Source organism: Phlebotomus argentipes, unplaced genomic scaffold (assembly GCF_947086385.1).
Source record: "Phlebotomus argentipes unplaced genomic scaffold, Phlebotomus argentipes genome assembly contig_15, whole genome shotgun sequence".
In the NCBI taxonomy this organism is placed as follows: Eukaryota; Metazoa; Arthropoda; class Insecta; order Diptera; family Psychodidae; genus Phlebotomus; species Phlebotomus argentipes.
Window position 1 is genome coordinate 9976235 of NW_026776181.1, and position 23766 is coordinate 10000000.

The following is a 23766-nucleotide window of genomic DNA, read 5'->3' on the forward strand; positions in this document are numbered from 1 at the left end:
GTGCATCCCTTCGAATTTATCGGGTATTTAATCCTGTCAAAGTGTTGCTGTAAATTGTCAATTGGTGGCTCTGAAAAATTATGTGTCTTGCTTTTTTATCACCAGTAATTATGATTGATGAAAATCTGACATCAATTTAATGGTTTGTAAAATGTTCTTTTGTCCCTGTTGGACGTAAAAATTGTCTAGGGAACGACATGAGATTTTTTTTTTAATAAAAGATTTTTTCTTTGAAATTGTAGGGAAAATTTATTGAACTGTAACGATTTTTCTCAAGTGGAGGACACACAAATCTCCATGCAGAAATAGTTCCCTTCATTGGTTAAATGAGATTCTTCAGACACAGAGAGTGACTTCACTTCATACCCAATTCACAACAATGGGCTAAAACATTCGAGTGGGTATTATATGCCATGTAAAACTATTAATAGGTGCCGGGCTCTTCAGCTTGGTCACCCCATCTGCAGAGGCATGGAAAGAGAGTATCCGAAAAATTGCCCTTAGCCACAAACCGGGGGAAAATTGCATGTGACAAAAGGCAAACAAAGTCAGTTTATTCCGCTATTAGTTTGCGGCTGGAGAAGCCCATAAATTGACAATGGCTGTTTGATTTTTTCGAGAGATAGTAATTTGCTAAAATGCGCTTTACTGACGGAAGAGTGTTAGAAGTGCAGTTTTACGTAGGGAAGAAAACACAACGCGTATAGTGCAATTTCACATTTATTCATTCTGCCAATTCCTACAGAAGAGAGTCACAAGGGTGGAAAAAAAAGAAAAATCCTGATGAATAATTCTAAAAACTACAAGAAAACTTTTACTACTCATCTTACAATTGTAATATAGAAATTTTCTATCTTTCTTAACTTTGTTTAATATGTAAAATAAACAATTAAGTGGGAATTGATTGACTAGAATATTTTAAAAATTCCCACTTGATCATAACAAGAGTACGAAATGGGAAACAGTCTTCAACAAATTACAAAAATACTTTTGATGATACAAAGCAGCAAATGTGGAAAATTCAAGATTGCTATCGATAGAGTATTGATTCTTCTATATAGTGTCTCTGGCATATCTTTCTGTCTCTGTGTTTGTAATTTAATTTTTATGATCAAAGTGAGAAAAAAAGATTGCAAATTCAGCCACTTAATTACTGAGGCGAGGTTCTTAAATGAAGTAATTAATAGGTATTTGATGGGACAGTAATTTGACTGGCGTGACAAGGCTTGCATATTTAATCTTGCGCGAACTGCGTCACAGTGAATAAAGGTTGAAAGATGCGACAATATTGATCAAATTATCTCAATAAAATTAAAATGTTACATCGCGAACTCCTTGTCAGTCGAGCTGGAGCTCATCAGCTCTAAAGTATTTTTAATTTATGAACATTTTATGCTAATGCTTGTATCTTCGTCTTCTTCTGAATGCTCAGAAGCTGCTTTGTATCTCTTCACTCATTACTCTTCTCTTTGCCACCACGGCTAGATTTATTGTTCACTGTTCGTAACACTGAAAGGCTTCCTGCTGCGGTTGATTTTGTGCTATGTCGCAGTATTGATAAGGTGAGTCTTCCCAGTGATTCCCATCGTAAACTTCTGCAGATCCATAACTTGCGTACACATTTTCACTGGCATTCTGATAGTCGTACGAGCAGTTTTGATATGAGTTCTGGTGGTGAAAATTGTTGTTTGCGTAGTTGTACTGATCGAAGAATGTGTTCATACTGCAATTATCACTGTTGGCTGAGGGTGAAATGGACGTGATGGTGTTGCGGTCATCGTACATTGGATACGAATACATGTTGGAATCGACAAATTGAGCGCAAGATGTCGAATCAAAGGTGGTCGAAGTCGTGCCATTGCTGCTCGTGAGACTAATTGCATCATCACCGTTCTGCCAATTGTCAAGAGCCGCGATTGTTCCACTTTCCATATCCAGCAGAGTTGTGGACTTGGTGAGCTGCTGATCGCTGGCCGATGGCATGTAATTGGCGGCTGAGATGCCATACGCCGAAGAGTGCTCCAGAGTGTGATAGCTCTCGTGAGAGGCCATGGCGTAATTGACGCTCATTGGGAGGTTGGCGAATGGAACGTGGGCAGTTGAGGTGGGGACAAGCGAATTATGACTAACCTGTGAGCATCGGCATGTGAATTCCATGCAGAAGTTGCACTTTTTTCTCTGGGACTGTAAGTTCTTGCCCATGCCTTTGGGTCTTCGCAGAGTTGTGAGCTACATATAGAAAGCGATACTGTATTATCCATGGAAATCTATGTCAGCTGGGTTAGTATTAGCAGCCGTAAATTCACCTAGTTTGGATATTAACTTTATAATTTGACAAAGGCACGCTGCGGTTAAATCTATCAATCTACCTTAATTCCTATAGTGTCTTACCTTTGAATTCAGAGCTGCTTCTTGAGCTAGTAGTGAAGCCAATCCTCGGATTCTTCTGCCAACACCGAGACTCCGTCTTGTCTCACTGCAGCCCTTCGCCTCAGGTTTGGGATGGTCATGAACACCCTTCGCTTGGAAGAAGATTGCGTATTCCGTATGGCGCCAAAAATGGGTCACCGGATAACCACAGTGTCCTCGACAAGGAAGAATTTCCAGACGTCCGTTGCACGCACTAAACCATCGCAAATCTTCAGCATTGGAACATCAAACTGATTTCAAGCACTGAACTCACCGGTTAGGGCAGGGCTTTCCTTGTTGCTTCCTGCGAGCCTTGTCGCAGATCGCCGGTCTGAGGTGGATGCGATCCCCGTTGGGGAGGCGGCATCGGGCCGAACAGAGCAGAACACCAAGGCAACTCTTTTTGAGGATGTTGACATTATGATTGTTGGTGTTACGCATCGCCCAGCCGGAGGAATGTCGTCGAGCATCGTCAATTATCACGGGGTACACAAGACGACAGTGTCCATCGGCCCATTCGCAAAATTCATCAAATTCCGTGTCCGATATTCTTGGCACGATAGTGTCGTTGATGTCCCAATCGGTGGTAACTTTGCTCCTGATTTTCAGCGGTGGCGAGTCCGGTCGGCTGAAATGTTGATGAGTTAATTAGCTAATTTCCTTCGCCGCGGTAGGCAAGAGAAATGAGCAATTTAAACGTGAGGGATTTCGTGAGTCAGGCGTGTTTAACATTTTAAATTGGCACTCTGGAAATTGAATAAGAACGCCGATGAGGATTCTCTTTTTTCAATCACCGCGACTTGCTCACCACGAGAGACTTCACAGTATATGAATTATTTATCGCTCATATGTTTTTTGGAGACCATTTTTTAGGGGTACTTTGCAATTGAATGTGTCAAATTTTGGGAATCTCAAGCAATCACGAACTGGTTCTTGCGAATCTTGGACCATCTTCACAATCTCTCTCGTCTGTGACTCATTTCAATATCACAATGTGTGGTGCCTTTTTGCACACACGCTCTCCGTCGAGAAAATCGCGCACAACAGGAGAATATCCGGTGAAGATGCCCCGCAATTATGCACCACGTCTGGTGCATGAGGTAAAATTTTCACCAATCGATCAATGTACTTAACAAATATGCTTACATAATAACCATCGTGTCGTGAATTCGTTATCCAATTGACTTGAATTAAGTTGAATATTGAACTTTCCGCAAAAAAAACTTCAGATCGCGAAAGCAACTTTATTTCTCCATTTGACTTGGTGTGTTGCTCTTTCCGTTTCAAAATCAGGAATTTCAACTGTGACGATGAGCACAACAAAACACTCGGGCAATCGCCGCGCTTCAGTCACAAATGCTTTGAATCACGAGCAGGAGACACACGTCCGGACGGTGTGAGTGCGAATAGAAAACTGAAATGTGTCGGACTCCGTGGATTGAGACACGAACAACAGCAGAGGAGCCACCAGTCTAATGTGCTTCTAGATGCTCACTCTTCGGTCTTATGCTATTGCAGCATAGGAGAGACTCCGCCCCGTTTTCTCAACTTTCCACGAGCTCGCTCGGAATAGAGTTAAAATGGGGAAATTGCTGTGCACCAATGAGATGTCTTTATCCAGCCACGGCATTATTGGTCGGATAACTTTGGAATCGAGTCATCGGCATGGAAAGCAGCAAGGGAGAATTTTCCGTGAGTAAAGCTTCTTCTGCTTTTCATTTCTCTTATTATTCCGCCGTGACTATCTTCAATTGCCAGAGCAGATGAAGGATGGGTTTTCCAAAGAAACAAAACGCCAGAAAACATACATAATTTGTACATATGTAGTGAGATACTTAGGTACATAAATGTTCACAAGAATTCTCAGTTTGCCTATGATCTGCGCTTCTGTAAAGGAAATTCGAGAATTAGTCAGTCCGGAAGTGCACAAATGTGTCTTTTATGTTCTGTGAATTTTCTCACTGGTGTAAGAAAAAAGCGAACATATTTAAGAATTACAGCAGAAACGATGCGGGTGTTTTGAACTTGGCATTACTCTACATATTATTGTCTAGCACCATAGGATTTTCATCCATGGCAGGACAGATTCCTTTGTGAGATTTTCCCCACTGCATTGCGCTTTTGCAATAGCATTTTCCCAGTGGTAAGAACAAAGCCAGAAGCACAGACAACAATAATGGTAGAGGCAGCGAAATCGTTGGCACACAAATTAGGAGAGATATGCTATAATCATTAATCAATCAGTTAAATCAAACTTGAATGAGAGAACTGACAAAATCATGCTGAGGAACAGCAGGAATAAATAAATAAATTTGATTGTGAGCATCTCCTCTTTATAGTGTCTGCGAACGCCGCGATATCGGTTTGGTGTATCATTGATCTCTGGGGTGACCAGAAGATGACCCAATGACTCCCAGAACTGAGCCATAGAGAAAACAATATTTCATTGATGTCTTTGAGGAATGGATGTTGAAATGTTTGAAATTCTTACTGTACTGCGGTTTAATTTAGAAATTTTTCGAAAGGAAACATTTTCTGCCTTCCCACGAATGTTAAACTTTTTATCTCACTTTTTACATTCACACATTCAATTAGTATCTCATATCGAAAGTATTTTCCCAAGACTCGATTGACCGTCATTCAATTTGCCTTTAATTGCTGAAGACATTTGGAACACCTGCGTTTTTCTGCTAGACTCTCTTCAGACCTTCTCTTCTCTTCCCTCGAAACGTTAAATTTCACCATGAATATTAGTCGCTTAAATGGATGCTCTTGTCTTTGATCAACTAGGCAGATTATAATATTCCCCTTCCTCAATTTTCTGTATTGTTTAATGTGTTGGGAAAAGTCAGCCTTTCTCAAAAATCCTCTCATTAGCTCTGTCAAATCCCCCGCTGAGACCCGTTAGGAAATCCAGTGATAGTGATCTCTGGCCTTCCTTGATATTGAACCCCCCTTGAAATCTTTCTCTGTGCGAAATTGTGTGAGAGATGTGACCAAATATACCGCAGATATGCAACATTCACACGCAACGGTTTCGTTCTCTGCAGTCGTTAAATGCTGTTCTTTTGCACTATATGTATAAAGAAGGGGAGTTCCAATCCAGGAAAGGACGAGGAAGAATGAGAATAAGAATATTTCAGAAATGCATAAAGTCACCACGAAGCGATGTGACTTTGCCCGTGCGCAATCGCTTTGAGGAAGGCAATCAAGTAATTAATATTCACGTTTGTCGCGTTCTTGAGAATTTGTCTTGTTGCATGAAGAATATTTACCTCTTGAGTGTTGAATGCTAAATACAGGCGTGTGAAGTGTAGGATAAAACGTTCAACAAGAAATTAGGGCAGGTGTTTCAAAGAACACCTCTATAACATCAACATCTGTGTGGATATAATAATTCCGTATCGGTTCTGCGTTAACATTTTCCATTCAGCTTTACAAAGTAATTTTTCTACAATATTACGCGCATTTGATTGAAATTAAACTCCCTTTTTGCCCTTAATTGACTCAATTTGAGTGGCACAAAGGATAGGACAAAAATGTTTCCTTACTTCTTTCAATTTTCGTTGATAATTTCCGAGAGATTTTATTGTATATCTTGTTGAAGGTTCCTTTATTCAAAATCAACGACGCTCATGGAGGGTGTGTGTCGGCATTCTTCGTCAATTAAATTTAATTAGTGGTGAAGAACCCCTTCATAATTCTCAATTAAATGTACATTTACCATTCTATTCACTAATGTGTTAAACTTTGTTTCTATGAGACAATTTTAGTTCGTTTCAGAGAATCTTTCATGTTTACAAAAGTGTCCTAAGGACATCTGCTTTCATCCCGTGCTGTAAGTGTGTGTCATTAATTGTATGATTGATAGTCATTTCATCAATGCATCACCCCAAGCATGCCTTTACCATGCCCAAGGGCGAATTCAACACCTAAAACCAGCAATTGTACACTTCTAGTCTGCTTTCTGTCCCATTTCATACATCATCATTTGCTGGTGGGCCAAACACAAGGGCCTCTAATCATCTCTCTGACAAAACAGAGTCTCATTCGAGACAATCATTCCGAATTTTCAACATGCACAATAACTGAAAGAATTCATGACTTCGCCAATGGTCAGCTCATTACAACTTATTGCGCATATTACCTAATATTTCTAAAAACTAAAACTAATCTGCTCATTACCAAGCACTATTCAGCTTATTGTGCAAATAAGTTGCCAACAGTGAAACCCTGAAGCCTGTGGTTGGTGTAAAACACCGAATTTTGAAAAGTAGCTCTGAACATGGAGATCACGATCTCAAGTATTCTACTGTATATGAATTTACGAAATGAGGAAGGAATTTTGAAGGGGAGATCTTCCTCATCCACCACACTTCATAGACTTCAATGATCAATTTAAGTGGCGGACACGTGACCGCTATTTTGTTGGAATTAAATGGAAATGGTCACGCCATCACACCATTTCATTCGCTTCGCCTGGCAAACTTAAAATGCACAGTTTTTGGTGTAAATACAAACGTGGCAATAAATTAATCTGCGTAAAAATCGCTGAAATATGAAAAAAATGAATTTTTGAGAAATGATTTTCAAGTTTATTCCTGAGAATCCTCTTTCACTTTTGGCCGAGAAAATCTACTTTTAAAGGATGAAGAAAACAACAGATAACCTCGGCATTGGGAAGGGGTTATTAGTATTCTGTGAATTTATTGGGGTGTCTACACATTTTTTGACCCTTGAAGTCAAAATCAGACAGAATGAAAATAACTTTGAAATTCTTGTCGGTGGACAATGTAATTACGTACTTTTACCCCATTTTACCATATGGTATCCTCATAGAGCAATTATATCATTTTGTCGAAGTGGCATCTTCCTTGTACCACGATCTTCCACTATGTGATGGCAGATCGGTCTGTGTTTCACGAATAAACGAGTTCGTGTCAATTCATGCAATCATTTCATCAATGAGTGGCATCATCTCGTCTGGTATTTTTGCTGACCATCCAAAAGGGGGAATTGTGTGTTGATGAAGAGGATTTTTTCGTATATTTCGCAATTAAAAATTCGACATGAAACACACGCGGCGCTATCTTGATCAGTGGCGGTGAATATTTTCCCTATTTTCGAAGTGAGTGAAAGTTAAATACACGCAATGTGCATAATAATATCTCACATGTATCGCAGACTCCCTCGCAATGGGGATGGGCAACTATAAAAAATGTGGTTTTAATTGACTTCATGGCGGAAACTATTTTGATGAGGCGTCAAACCAATTAATGGTAGTTTTATACAGAGAATAAATGGCATGTTCTCTTCTTTTAGGGTGAGTGTCGAAGTGTATCTGAGTAACATAGACGATTCTTCTGATATGTGAATTCCTCATAAAGAAACCTAAAATCTTTCAGTCCTTTCAGCTTATCAGAGATAAAATCTATGAATTGACATGCTCTCCATGGGAAATTGCTGAAAATTGGTCGGAAACAATTTCCCAACCACATGCAGTGTTTTCAACTTGTTTTGCCCGCATTAAAATCTGGTTGCTTTATGAACTTCTCAGGGGTACTCAGTCAAAATTTCCTCTCTCTGTGGGATCATCAGGAATCATCCGAAGATGTACGAGACAGAGAGAGGAGAGTTTGCAAAAATGGTGTGGCAAATGCGAGGAGTTGATTTAAAACCAATTTTCACTATCATCATTTTGACTTTCTGGCTTAAGTGCCATCAAGAGGGGGTGAACACTCCATTTTGTGAGTCAGGATAAAAACCAGTCAAGGGGACTTTCCATGGGTGATTGAGAGTGAATTAAGGAACATATTGTCCCTCTTTATTATACTCCACCCGCAGATTGATCGTGAGAAAAAGTGTCTTCGAAGTCAAAGCGAAATCAATAATAAAATTCAATAATATTTTCATTTATTACAATTTCCTTTCTCTCAATCCTCAATTTTTTCCCGTTTTCACCTCGAATATCTTTCTAACCATCTACCCTGTATGTTCTTTTATTTTCTCACGTGAGGATGAAAATGGTGTATAAAATTCAAGTCTATACACCTCTTTAATTCATGTTATTATTCATCATCACACTCATTCATCGTGCTCACACCCTTTTTTGTCACGAATGTGTGCCAAAAAAATTTGGACGACATGGTTGTTTAACACACAAACAAAAATTGATAAGAATCATTGCGATATAATTGCATTTGAGCTTCTTTATTCGCTTTACAAAGAGGTCGAAGTTAAGGAGCTGAGCGTACGTGAAAAAAAGTGTGATGTTTCTATTGAAATCTTTAATTCAGGGGTTGAGAGTCACAGATTCGTATCTGTGATAAGTGTATGAAACTGTCAGACTCGGACTCTTTGGAGAAGTTCGGTTAAGGAGATATTAGGGATGATAAAAGTAACGGACGATTTCTTCATACGCTTTGTGAGAAATATGAATTATATTTAGTATTAAAAAAAAACCCTTAAAAATCTCATTGTTGCAAATTTTGCTTGAGGAAGAGAAGAAACTCAAAAACGTGCCTCCTTTTCGCTTATGACTAATCTAATTAACTATGTATGTACTTTGAGAAATGTGGACATCACATTTGTGTGTGAGTGCCGTTTGTAATTTAGGGCATTGTTTATTCCTTTTTGTGAGAAAACTTTTGATGTCATTTGAAATGTAATTAATTCACATCCACTTTGTGCTGTTTTCGCGAGTTGATGTATCAGAGAAAATTTGCTCCCCGTTTATATGTTTTTGAGTAGGTTTTTGTGTCTCTGGCAATTCACATACACAACTCACTCGCTTCACATATAAAATCTACTAATTAGAGATTTTATCGTTGAGTGGTTTAGTCTGTGCTCGAGAATCGTACTGTTGTGCGGAATAGCAGAGCGAGAGAGCGAGGATTGCTCCATGGCAGTGGCAAATTTGTTGGTCATACATGAAGTTGAGATAAGAGTTAGTGGAGTGGTTTGTTCACATCAAACCACTTTCATGTAAATATACTAGAATGAATGGATATTTGTGTGCTCAGCGATGAATAAATCTGTTGGCAATGTCGTGCAAATAGGATGGCAGATTAGAGTATAATTTTGGAAATGTGTGAAATTGACATTTGCAATTAAAATTACTCGGAATTTGTTATCACACTGCAAATGATCATAATAAGGGATGGGAGAAAAGTACCACGCGAATATTCAATTGAACAGAAAGAGGGCTTCCATAGCGTCATCATCATCAATGTACAATTTGTTGGTATGTTGATTGTGTGAACTCTGTGTGGTTTTACAGAAATGAAAACAAGTAGAGTGAAATTCGATATTTCCCTTGTTGTCTATTTTATGAAAGAAAAGGGCGAAGACAACCTCATCAAAGGCACTGACAATGCCTCTTGTTCAAGTACGTGTGCGGCGTGTGCAAATTCATCTCTCTTGCTCATTGTTGTCGGACCTCAATGTGAAAACATGAGAACATAAAAAGAACATTTAATAAAAATTGAATTAAAAAATGTGTGGATGCTATTTTACCGTTCGGTCTTGAGTTTCATGTTTGTTTACAATTTTTCTCAAGATGCAATTTTCCCGATAATTTGTTCTATTTAGTGACAATGCATAGTCAAATTCCATTAATGCGTTGTGGGAAATCTAAACTTCTCATTGTTGTGCGAAAGTTATGACATCATAAATTCTCCTGAAAATTGAATTTCAATGTGAAATGAATTCTAATGGTGAAAGGATAATTAAATTTACGATAATGCTATTTCAAATTGTATCCAGAAAATAGATATTTGGTCAGAGTTTCACCGCAAATGTATTGTTGTTAGTAGAATTATGTGAATATGTGAAGAGTGCGTACATTTTAAAATATTATTACTAACATGAACGTTTGCATGAATGTTATTTTGAGAGAATAGGTACATAGTTAAAATCCCCAGGAAGCGCATGGCAAAAATACTCATGTTTCAATTGCATGCGCTTCCCTATTTTCTGCAATTGTGGTGAGACCTACTCCTGTGCCTATGCTGAGGTTACCGCAGAGCATGAAATACTGCCAGAGGAACAATGAAATGGAATCCACTTCAAAATCAGTTACAATTCTGAAGTGAAAAAAGGGGTCTTAATTTACATTATTTCCATTGAAATCACTATGTATTTAAAATAATGCTTCAATAATAAATTTCTAATAGTTGCGACTTGGATTAGGTCACCCTTAATGACACTCAAGCATTGCTCTCGCTGTATTGCTCTCCTTTTTTCTTGCACTCACATCCCTTCTGGCGTAAGGGGTTTAAAATGCCGCACAATGACGAGAAGTGAAAAAGAATGAGAGAGATTCAAGCGTGTGTTCCGGATGTTGAATGTCTCAAAATGAATGTAAATGTGTCTATATGATTTATTTTATGTGAACTCTCAGTGCTGCGTTCTAAATGGCTACTTAAGTGCCACTTTTGGCATTATTCAGTGGACTTAAGAAGTGGCGAAAGGATTAATATATTGCAAAATTCCCACGCTCATAGCTACACACCTTTATCTATCGGAAAATTACTCAAAACTCTGAACAAATTGCAAATTTCCTCTACTTCCCTTCTGTGGATTGGAAACGTATGTTCATTTCGTTGTTGATGCTCATTCCTGAATCATACGCAATTATAATGCAATGCTCAACACTATGAGATTTGCTTCGCACAATAATAATTTAATGGGGGAGGAACGGGGTTGATTTTGTTCTCAAATTCCTGATTTGTATAATGTGATCAGGAATTGTACTCCATTTTCACCCTATCTTTGTTATAATTCCACCCCATCGATTTGCAGAGTCAACCTACTTTTTTTCACAATCTCGAGAGGCTGCTCGAAGTCCTGTTTATTACTGCATTGTTGAGGGGAATATTCTATTATATTCACTGTGTAGATCTCCAAAATATTGTCACAGTGTCTGTCAATAAATCATTTTTGGTTTCAGCCGTAGGGATCACGCCGCTATGAGAAATTGAAAACGTTGGTGCCTTTTACCCGGTCTCACAATGAAATTGGATGTTTTTCTGGTGTGATGTTTGGAATTTGATACGAATTTGCATCTCTCATTGCACTGTAATATGGGGAATATCGCGCAGTGAAAACATTTTTCCGGATGCCGGAAACATTTACAGCTTTAGGCGCTCGTACATTGATTTTTCATGCAATTGAAGTGCAAAAATTTCAACTCTGAGCACACTTCAAGTTAACATTTCTGATTTTACACAGGAAATATTAAATTTATTGAGTGATATATCATTCACCCCTCAAAATCTTTGCAATGTAACTAGTAAAACAGTGTTGTTTTGTTTAGAATACCGACAAATCTATAGCATTAGATATTATGTGTAGCCGTGACTCAATAAAATTCGATTACATGCAGAAATTGGTACCATTCGACCGCGTGTCGTTCACTCCCTTCATCATTGCAGCAGATGTTATTTTTCATGTTTTCATCCATATGACGTGCGAATTTTCTGTGTCATAATTCCGAATTCGATCGTGCTAATAAAAATTTGGGGAATAACATAACCAAATACGCGCACAATGTTTATTTCTGTGTGAAACACATTCTTGCAAAAGGTATTGTGGTTATTAAAGATGAGAGGTTTTATTCGTCAAAGGAAGAGGGAAAAGCTCGTCCCAAACGCGAAATCTGTCACTATACAAGCCTTCTCTCATCGTGAAATTGTCTCCATTGCCAATCTCCAAATAGTTATCCAAAAGAGAAGAATAAGGTGTCCACTGTGCACTACTCAAATACTCATCATTTGGGTTGTTTGGATTCCTGTGAATATATGTAAATCAGAGGTTTTTTTTTACAATTCAGTCGTGTGAATATGTAAATATTATAATATTACCCTTTGCCGGCAAAAGTTGTCCACAGTCTGGTCATACGCTCCACATTGAGATTTTCAGGGTCGTTTTGAGCAAACGTCGGAGCCAGTAAAGGAACCCCAAACAAGTATAACAAGTCATCGTGGTGTACCACACCTGATGAAGATTTATGCAAATTTTCTCCATTACATTCACATGGTAAATGGATTATACATAGTCACGTTGTAAATAAAGATATCACATAAAGAGTCTCTTACAGCAGCTCTTCTGCGGTTTCTCACTTACCATAGGGTTTACCTTCGGGGTAATAGAAGAAGCTGTAGCGACCATGGAACGTGTTCTTGTAGTAAAAGACCTTCGTGTGGCGGGAGGCTAATTGAGTGAATCGATGGACACTGAATCCTATCGAGCTGTCGGAAAACAGCTGCCAAAGAGAAGTGTATTTTTTTTGAGAAATGAAAAGAAAGCTTCAAACCAATTACATACCTCCCCTAGTTGTGGTATTCGAGATTCACTTATCAGTGGGAAATTTACATAGTATTTCCTCAAAGTTTGGCTTATTTTCTTGGATCTTTCCGAATTTCTTTCATACAAGAAGGCAATCGGTGCAAGTTCATTAAATCTTGCATCGAATTCGTATTTAAGATTATCGTTGGTTAAAATACCTACAAAGCAAAGGAAAAGTATGAATAGAAGAAGTATTCGAAATAAACAACTCACCATGTGCAAACTGTACAAATTCGTCCTTAGTAATTCCAGCTATTACGGGAATTTTCATATATCTGCCTTCCAGGTATGAAATCGTCGGATCCTCAACAAGGAAGCGTTCTTGTCCAAAATCTGGCTCTATGACAGGCTTCCAGAGCAATACAGGCATTAAGGGGTTCTGTGAGCCCAATTCAAACATTTCACTGAGCTTATTACCCATATCAATTGCATCAGCTTTCCGTAAGCAGTCCACCAATGCCTTTGGTGTCTCTGTTGTACAATTGAATAGACGTGCTTGCTTCTGCGCTAACTCCAGTTGATGTTCAGGTGGTGACCATTGCCCAATTGCTGAGGCACTCATCACTATGGCTTTGTGAAAGAGTCCACGCGACATCGGTGACACCATGTGCAGTGTTATACTCAGCGCTCCAGCGCTGTACCCAAATGCTGTGACGGAATTGGGATCACCACCAAATGCAGAAATGTGATCACGGATGAATTTTAGTGCCACCACCTGATCCTTAAATCCAGCATTTCCTGGACTATCTGCAGTTCCTGTGCTGAGATATCCCAAAGATCCAAGTCGGTAGTTAATCGTGACCAAGACAACATCATGATCCATTAAATATTCAGGTCCAAACATGGCGCTCAACCCCGAGAATGCGTAAAATCCTCCAGGATGGATGAAGAAGAGAACTGGCTTCAGGTTGTCATTCTTGGTGACTTGTCGAGAATAAATATTCAGCCTGAGACAGTCTTCAGACTCTACAATTTCATTATTAATTTTAGGCTGAGGACACTGAGGTCCATCCTTGGTCGCGTCATAAACGCCACTCCAAGGATTAACGGGCTCAGGCGGTTGAAATCTTAATTGACCAGTTGGCGGATTGGCATATCGAATACCCCGGAAGGCACTAAATGACTCCCCAAGGCGGCTTTTTAGCGTCACACCGCGGATATCTCCCAAAGATGTCTTCACCACGATATTTCCATCCTCACTCTTTGCACTGACTTTCTCCGGGGGCGAAAATAGCACAAGAATCGCAACTATGAGCGGCACTCCCGCGATTGACCGCATTGTACTGAATGCTGCATGGCACAAATTTCTCTGTGACTTTTATAACCGAACACACAAACGCAAAAATTCTATTCACAACTCTAAGACAATCAGTTCTACTGTTCACAAATCACCACAACGAAAGATTGCTGACTGAAGTAATCAGGAAAAACCCATTTTGTTGTAAGTTTTATGTATAATATAAATCTATCGGCTTATAATCGCAATCTTGTTGACCTTCTCATTTTTGTCTTGTGTGAGTTTTCGCTTTATCCCATTTTTGCCAATATTTTTCATCAATATTCTTGGGGAAAATTTGTATTATACTTTATTGTACGTTAATGGTCAGTGTTCATTAAATGCCTTATCAAAAATAGGTCTTAAATAAGACGATAGCTTGTGAGACACATTTTAATCGGCAATGCATTAAATTTGAATCAGCGGCAAGGTGTAAAGAGTGCACTATTGCCTTCGATTAAGTTAAGCGGTCACGATAAGATTCCAAAGAAATGTGGCATGTGAGTGTATATATAAACTTGCACAATAATTTATGACCTATGGAGATAATGAATATTTCTTATGACGAAAAAATTCACCAATTAAATGCGAGGTCAGTCAACTTGCAAGAACATTCTGAATACCATGCAAGAATGCAGATTGATTTCAGTTGGTTTTTTTCAGTAGCTAGTCTCTTCTCACTTTAATTCCTTTCCTCCACGTGCAGGTTTTTTCGTTTGTGTGTCGGATCACTAATTTGTGGTTGATGCAGCCATTCGTAATATCTTTTATCGCGAAGGTCTCTGCCACTTGATAATTTTGATTTAATCGCTGTTTTATGTAAATTACAATTGGTCAGTGTTTACACAAGAGGTCTTTCAGAAGTGATAAAAGTTCCTTGCGGCGACACATGGCGTGAATAAGGTGAAAAATTTCATACTCAATTATGTACAAAAGGTTTTCGGAGAAGCAAAGGGGAGAAAAAACTTGAAGATGAAATGCTGAGAACATTCACACCAATTTGCCATTGGAGACAAGAAGCATAATTTTACCCAATGATTCTTGCCTCTGGATATTTGTTCTTTCAAAAAGAGACCCGTCCTCTTTCCTCCTTCGGCTCTACACTCCTCGGGCAATCATCTCAATTACGGAAAGTAGCAATTTTCTCCACTTTGCTCCTTAAGAATGTGAAATATTCGAAAGTGCAATTCTGTCACACCACACAAACTTGCAAATTGATAAGAATCATACATAAAAATTGCTAGGCGGGAGAGAAAACGTCAATTTGTACAAAACGCTCATGCTATCTCTGCTGAAAATCACACATGTATTATACATATGCGTAGCGTTAAGCATTATTATTAACTGCAGAGCGCCACTCTTTCTATCTCACTCCCTTACTCGCTTTTTTATGCATAATTCATTTAGTCATGCTTCTCACTTCACGGAATCCCCTTTTTTGGGCTCACTTGCGGCATTCAGCGCCCAACTAATTGTGCTAAATACTCCATTAAACTATAATCACTAGAATTATTGAATATTCCAAGTATTCGCGAGAGCGCGATTTTGCCTACTCTTCTATGCTAATCGCGGGAATTTTTATGAACAACCCACGCACTTCATATCTAATTCACGTAACAAAGTGATAGGTTTGAAATATGGGAAAAGCCCCACAATTGAAAATAATCACCTGGCAAACAGTAAACCACGTGCGCAATATCATCGTCAGTTGGTCGGCTCGTGCTGGTTGCATACCACCATTGATATGAGGCTAATGTCGCTGCCTTCCAGCACTATGCATAAATATGCCGCATCGGAGAATCGACTGAAAATTCATGCACCCTTCGACCACACTTATGGACGCAGAGTGGAACGAATTGGACAGATAATGTATTTATAGAATTGTATCGCAATTTTTATTCACCATAAGGGTCGGGAAATTGTACACTTTTTCACGTGGACAGGACAACAGGACATTTGGTCATGCCATCCCTCAAGTGGAATCCCAACAAGAGACCTTGATTAGGTGAAATTGGTAAATAAAAATCATGCAAAAGCAAATGACAGAATTTCCTAAAATGCTATGCAACATTAATTGTGTCAATTTGCATTTTGATGCACTTTGACTTTATGTAAATTCACAACACCATATTGCTCATTTTAGGTTGACTGGCAATGATGACTCAAATATTAGTCATTCCCCTCATTAAAGGCACACTCGCTTCCCCATTCCCAATAAACCGATTTAGAGGAGAATGCAAATATCAGATCGCATATTCGGCGTGAAGGATCAAATCATTAATTCATCCGTCATCTGGTTGTAAATTTCATATACAAAATGTTTTTAATTGCTATTCAAATATACATATGTACATTACATATGCTTAAGTGGGCGATAAAAGAGAGTCAGTGTGAATTTTGGCCCCTATTTTATCGTCAAATAAAAGCGGTAGCAATTGAGATTGCATCTTTTATCGTCTTTTCTTCCATGCATCAACCTTTTTTTTATTAGTACAGAATGAGGCGAATTTCAAGCAAATTTATTTGTTTTTAGTCTGAAACAAAAATATGTCTCAATAAACAGGTTTCCCTCTCTTCGCGAAACAATGAGAATTTAGTAGATTTCATTTTAAAAATGATATTAATCTTGTTTCATGATGATGTTATAATAAAGATGATTGATGAAAAAGTTTGACAATTCTTTCTTTGTACATTAACAAAATAAAAACCATGAAAATCGTAGAAAACAATACTGGTAACATACTGTGAATATGTCAGACAATAAAACTATCAATAATGTGGTTGTTGATGAAGTAGCAGCAGAAATATGAGAAAAAGAGGGATAAAGGCTTGTAGAATGTGAGGAACTTGACAAATTTGACCTCTGGTCCCTTTTTTAGGAGGTCTATTGGATTTAATTAAAATGCGCATATTAGAACTACAATTCATGAATTTATAGCTCGGCGGATATTCACAATTTTAGCACTCGAATTGGCTATCGAGAGCGAACAGCTTGTCTCAAAGATGCTCTCAATAAATCACATTTCTCCTATCATTAAATTCCACACAAAATCACATTGTTTGCCACATTCCACCTTCACCTCATGGTCATCGTAGTTGTATACGACTTTTAATATGAAATTGCCGGAGACCCGTGTAGACTTTTTGTGGAAGACTTCGTGTCGGTGCATTGCAGATTGCATTGTTGGACTCTTTGGCGGTGAACCTTTGCACACACGCGTGCGCGTACGAAGGTGTGTAAATTGACTGATGACTATCTGACAGCGAGACTCCTTCTCTCTTTGCTCGTGGCCAGAAGAAGTGCAAACAGGATAAATTGCATATAAATTATAAATTGAAGTTCACATGGAGCTCCTCCAGTGCAGCATCGAAAAATGTGATATGAGTGCTCAGTGTGAACACAAAGAATGGCACTCAATAAATATGTCATTCTGAGGTCTTGTATGTTGCTATGCGACCCCATAAGCCACAGATCTAGATTGTATGCATTTTATGCCAATAGTTTGTGAACATATAGAAATGGGACGACTGTTATTTGCTTCCCTTTTTTCTATCCACATGTCTCCATCTATATTCCATGTGCGCCGCCTTCATATGCATTCTTGGTACTGACCCAGAACAATTTGATAACCTTTTCAATTCCACAACATGCGAGAAGGACTCTTCCCAGTCGTGTCCAAATATGTATATATATCACACGAGAATTCCATACTTTTACCAGCAATTTCTGGAGAATATGCCTGTTTATTGGGGGACAATTTGACCAGTAAATAGAATAATCGACACATTTTTTGAGTGTCTCACTTAATTATACGGGCATATTGCAGTGACACATGCTCAATGTCAAACAGAATTGAAGGATTTTTATATGAAAAGAATGCAGTGATTTTTCCTCTATCTCCGATCCGCTCATTGTTAATCAATTTGGAGTATGCATATATGTAGGAATTGTGTATGATTGCGATTTGATGACGTGGCATTTGTGTCAATTTAGCTTGAAGACCATCATTCTTGCCATCATTTACTTAAAACATTCTTCACATCGCTTTCCATATAAACGAAATTCATGGTGGGACATTCTTCTGATTCTTTATCGAAGTAAATGTGACATATCGACAGCGACTTCGTGGGCGGTTAAAGAGAAACTGTTAAAATAAGCCAAAACCCTTGGATTTTTGGAGAATCGAACTCATACCCTGTGAAAATGGTTAATTGATGAAGACTGTAATTTTAGGGGTTAAATATTTTCCCACGAATAGTAACACGAAACTAATGAATCCCATAAAAATGTGACTTTTACGGTCGCAACCACGATAGAGAGGGAGATTCCATATCGTAACACCTTTGGCATAGTGAAAATATGACCATTCTAGTCGTGTGTGCTTCTCTTGGCGCAAGAAGCGAAAGTACCCCTCTTGACCTATTGTATATATAGTCTACACCACAATCTACGGTGAGATCTTCAAAAGAGATTGTTTTACATGTATTGTGAAATGCGTAAAAATGCCCGATATTCGTGATCTGCCCTCGAGATCGATTGTGCTCAATCACGCAAGATTGATGCTAAAAATTTCATCACTGTGGGAAAAAAAATTTAATCCACTAATTTCTGGACTCTTCGCTGGGAGTCTTTTTCACATGTAATGAGGTTCGAAATTTTAGGAAAAGACACCAAGATAAACATAGATAAATATCTACCGACATCATATTGTTGTAATATGTCAGTAATTAGGTGTAATAAATTTGATTCAACACTCTCTCCGTCAAAGAGATAAAAGAATCCCCAGAAGGTGTGATGTAAATTATGAGATAAAATGAACCACATTGAATAAAAGAAGAACGGCGAACAATAAGAAGACAAATCCCAAAGTGTGCCACTGATGCCTCTTGAACGCAAGCAATATTCGTCAGGACAACATCACGAGACAATTGTTCGACGCGCGACGTCTGGAAATTCCTTTTTTATTATTTACTATCTGTGATGGTTTTCATGAAAGAGCGCTTGAAAGACAAATGAGATGATTTATCGTATAAAAAATGCTCACTATGTGCAAGACACAAAACGCAGCCACAAAAGGTGTACACCATCAGAGAGACAGCAATATGTTGATTACCGGTTAGATTGCATATGGGAGTAAAAGAAAAGATCATTTTTAACATCTGCTGAAAGGACTGCGAGTTTGTGTTTTCCCGGTATACCTCCATGCATGCGCTTGACGTGATATTAACATTGATATAATGCGAAGATTGGCGATTCTCGAAGATATTTATGGTACAAATTGTAAAGTCTGTAAAATAATAAATCTCTGGCGTTTGACTTGATACGGTGAGATAAAGTGAGGTGGAGAAGAATCCTTTTGATATGTGACAGAAAGGCCAAGAGATAGTGCCTACCCTTACGGGCAGGTAAACTCTCTATTGTTCTGCTTGAAGTGTGCCGAAGACATTAGTGTGGTCATCCACAAATATGGGAAAATTATATTGAAAGTTAGTCACTCAAGAAGTATGCCCTTATCAAGTGAGTATCCTCTCATTGTCTCAACATTGTTTGGTCAGATATCTTCTGTGTGAAATTTATCAGTGCATTGAGGCGCAAAACCTGTCCAAAGCGTACACAAAGAGGGCTTATTTCGCAAATAAGATGAGAATCGACGGAATCAACCGATAATTCGCCCCCCTAAATTGCCAATTAATCCATCCCCGGCCAAGTCTATCACATATCGAGGGGATGCATTATAATTTGCTGATCTTGAGATTTGATTACAGCTTAATGACCTACTTTGGGTGAATTATTCTGAGACATTAGGAAAAATACCATCGAAATGTTCCACGTAATCACACACGATTAATTTCGGCCCTTTCATTATTGCGATGCTTAACACGGTGAAGATTTTCATATGTGTATTTCAGAGAATATTATTTCATGTAAAAAATACTAAATAATTTACATATTAAGGTTATTCTTAATTTTGTTCGTGATATATTCATCGATTATGTAGTTATTGGAAAACTCGTAAAGCCCTTCAATCTCAGCTTTAAGACCATTTTCATCCAGTATCTTCAGTTCCTCTTTAACTGATGCTGTCAAATAAAATCTCTTCATGATATCTCGAATTTTCTTGCGATCTTCCGAAGTCAGTCGCTGCTTCGGTATGTTGAGTGTGACCAAATCAGACGGATGAACTCCAATCCATTTAATATGAGGAACAGCGAGCGAATCAGCTTGCTGGCTCATTGCCTGAGATCCATGTTTGTATGTGAGCATTATTTCAACTCCATAAGGATCGGCATCAACTAGAATGTAAATTGGAATGCTCAGCTCTGTCCACATCTTATTCAAGAAGAACCGTGTACACGTATCTGGCTCGCCTTTGCCAGTAACCAGAATGAAATGCTTGCCGATCCTGTTGAAAATATCATCCTTCAGAAGTCTCTCGAAGACGGTGTCTTTCTCAACCACCAACACAAACTTGGCGGTGGTCCGAAATTCCTGCATTGCAGTGAAATTGTGTGGGAGAGCAGTTCCCTCAAAAGCTGTGCCGCAATCAATCACGTCACTTGTGTCCATGATTATCCGGAGGGGACCAGACACCAGGCCCTTGGAAGTGGCCACAATGCCCACTTCCCATGGAGCAATCTCGAGCATGGCGCACATGTCTGCGATGCCAACCTCCAGATTTCTCATGTCTCTCACCATACTCAAGTGGCGGTAGAGGATCTCGCGCTTATTGCAGCCAGTGTTGGTCTTCAAGAATTTGTATGCTTCTCCCAACAGCATAACAATCAGGCAAAATCTCTGGTTGTGCGTCTTTCTGTGAAAACTAACTGTCTTCAGTTTAGATTTCTCGCTTGGTTTGATCTTCAATCTGAAAAAGTAAGAGAAAGCTGAAAAATTTGCATGTAGATTGTTTTAATTCCTTATACTTACACTTCGTCAATCAACTCCATATTGCACGAATGAATACGCTTTATCTGCAAACTGAGGGTGTTTCCTGTGCTCAAATCTTCAATCAGTGACTCCACAATTTGCTCAATTTTCCCAATAATATCACCATTTCGCGGTGATTCAGCTTCTCTCTGGCTGAAGAAAATGTGCTTACCAACGGTAGAATTGCTTGGTGAATACTCGTTTGCAATTACGAGAGCATCTGCACAGAAAGTTGGTGTCTCCAGAGTGCGTCTTGTATTCTCAAATGGAGCAATGGATGGCGCCCCATAAGCGTCCCAATTAGCGCTCGTTAGCAAATCCACACTTTGTTCTGTGGTGGACTTTTTCTCATGGGCCTTTGTGCAGTCCTTTGTGATAATCCTTGTGTTCTTTATTTCAACAGTTTCAGCGTTAATCGTGTAATCTCCACAGATTTCGTCGATTTCTGCCATCTCGATCTTTGACATTGACGAATCAAATGGAATTGGAGTCGAACTTGCCATGGGTCTGAATATTTCGTTAAATTTCTCTTCCCGGTGTTGAATCTTGTGCCTCAGCTTTTCCTTCTCTTTCTCATCAAAGCGCTGAACTTCTTCGAAAATGCAAAAGTCTTTCGTTGTCCTATCACAATATGATTTGTCGTGATGCGTTGCGCTGATCATTGAATCCAAGCCCAAATCATTGCAGAGTGAAACATCAGCCTCTTCAGCCCGAATAAAGGCAAGAGAATCAATATTGAGCTCAAAGGCATCCGTTGACTCGTCTCTTAATGATGAATCGTCACTGGCGAACATGGAAAAATCTCGGCCATTTATAATATTTTTCAAGAGCTTCTCATCTTCAGCGGAAAAGGACATATTTGATGGTCTTCGTGACTCGCAACTGAAATTGAAAATTAAGATAACGATAATGAATTTTAACAGACAATAATGTATAGGATTACAAGTCAGTTCGTCAAGCGAGACAGACCTTCGCAATAAATATAGTTCATTTTATCAAATCATGCGGGTTAAATTTACATACTAAATAGTCGCAATTACTATAAAAAAATACACATATTGTGCATATGTAGAGACAAATTTACCTCATATTGACTTTTGATCCTTCTAAAATAAGTTTCCAAGAAAAAATCTATATGCACACAAGAAAATACACACAATTACCCCCAACGCCTCATTGAAGAACGTTGAATTAATTTTATTCAGCATGTGCGCTCAAGAGATTACCATGCCAGCTCGCACATAAAACATCACCTGCACGGGAATAATTAAGATTTTGTAGGCAAGCACCGCAAATAGTGTCACCTTTTGATAGGCTCTAGATGATTGATGTTGTGAGACTTGAATGCTAAAAACGGTTTAGAATCACTTGATATGTACAGTGCTATACATGCATTAAAGGTGTCTTATCTGAAGTGTTCCATTTGCCCGTGGCTCGTGGGGGTGGAAGACAAAGTAGAAGAGTTGTAATTGCCACAGTTGTAGCTATAACGGATTCACCTCAAATATTTTTGCTGGAAATTTATATTATAGCTTCATTTATTTTCACATTTTTTTCCTATGCCCTCAACTGAGATGCGGGTTGAATATTTACATAAATGAAAAGTTCAGGTGAAAATTCTTTGGCACACTCGAAGTGTCGCATCTGTTGGGAAAAAGTCTCAAACGATTTTTAACTTTAAGCGCAGGAAGCAGAAGAGAAACGTTTCAGGGGACCGTTAAAGAAGTAATGTTTGCACGTGTTTCGCCAGAAATTTGTATAAATATGCTCTACACACCAATTAATTTTATGCAATCTTCTCTATTTTAACATTTGATGAAAGAAATGTTAAAAATGAAATAAACTAAGTGAACATCTGAGGCCAGAAAGAAGATTACAAAGTGTTTGCCGACAAACAATCAATTTTAATCAATTACGCATGACTTCATCTCATCAAAGATCTTATATAGATGGATTTTTGGCTGGGTAAAAATCGTGATCACTGGAAAATGTTCAACGATCACACGATATTAAGAGTCTTTCTGTGGCTGAGAAATTTTCCACAATGGATTTCCCTAATTGGTGTCTATTACACTAATTTGAGGTAATCGAGAGAATTCTCAATTGAATCACTTTCATCTATAAATACTATGGATTTTGTATACTCTTAATTGCCATTTCCCTTTACCCTATGCGTGAGTCTGAAATCACACATCAAATCATACGGGCTGGAAATTCTCCTATACGAGCACATACTACGTGTCGCCTTTTGATTATTTACATTTTAATAGAAGCCCCATTACTCATTGATCTGGTATATCGGTTACCCTCCAACAGCGCTAGAGATATTCTCATGGGCACAGAATGAGGCTGCCTGTGCCACCCAATTCTCAATTGTGTTGGGTGCATTTGATTGAAGTTTATTGACTACTGAATTTTATTCTATGTGACAAATATAATGCACAATATAAACAACTCCGTCGTCAATTCACACCAAAGGGACCAAATATATTGTATAGGACCGACCACCAGCATATTTCGAGTTTTTTTGGGTGTGAATCATCTTCCCACGATTTGTTGGATTATTTCTATACATCAGTTTTTCCTGCTTCATTATTGCCACTCAATCTGAATCAATCTCAATGTCAATTATTAAATCTCAAAGCTTGACACTAATTAAAACACAAGAATTCACATATATAACGTGACGAAAAAATGAGGCAAGGAGAGAACGAAAACAACGCAACGGATATGAATTAAAGAATTAGCAAACGCAATTTAATTCACATAAATTTCACACATTGAATGCTCTTTAGTGGCAAGTTAA

General features: G+C 38.5%; 3 protein-coding genes across 3 annotated transcripts in view; all 3 read right to left on the reverse strand.

Moving 5' to 3' along the window:
- Nucleotides 1–684: 684 nt before the first annotated feature.
- LOC132262243 (transcription factor glial cells missing) lies at nt 685–3656 on the reverse strand. The gene is made up of 4 exons (XM_059761443.1): nt 3556–3656; nt 2684–3037; nt 2392–2623; nt 685–2229 (listed from the first exon to the last, which is right to left on the reverse strand). Exons 1-4 carry the CDS (start codon nt 3564–3566, stop codon nt 1495–1497), a joined length of 1332 nt encoding a protein of 443 aa, XP_059617426.1. The 5' UTR covers nt 3567–3656; the 3' UTR covers nt 685–1494.
- Nucleotides 3657–11948: 8292 nt separating this feature from the next.
- On the reverse strand, nt 11949–14035 carry LOC132262428 (juvenile hormone esterase). The gene is made up of 5 exons (XM_059761700.1): nt 12970–14035; nt 12736–12914; nt 12535–12673; nt 12273–12405; nt 11949–12199 (listed from the first exon to the last, which is right to left on the reverse strand). Exons 1-5 carry the CDS (start codon nt 14033–14035, stop codon nt 12007–12009), a joined length of 1710 nt encoding a protein of 569 aa, XP_059617683.1. The 3' UTR covers nt 11949–12006.
- A 5941-nt stretch (nt 14036–19976) lies between these two features.
- The window catches only part of LOC132262116 (meiotic recombination protein W68), a 9068-nt gene continuing 5278 nt past the window's right edge, over nt 19977–23766 (reverse strand). Inside the window, exons 2-3 of the mRNA XM_059761256.1 lie at nt 20961–21842; nt 19977–20898 (exon numbers count right to left, since the gene is read on the reverse strand). Coding sequence (XP_059617239.1) covers nt 19977–20898; nt 20961–21817 — 1779 coding nt within the window. The 5' untranslated portion in view covers nt 21818–21842. The remainder of the gene's footprint in view (nt 20899–20960; nt 21843–23766) is intronic.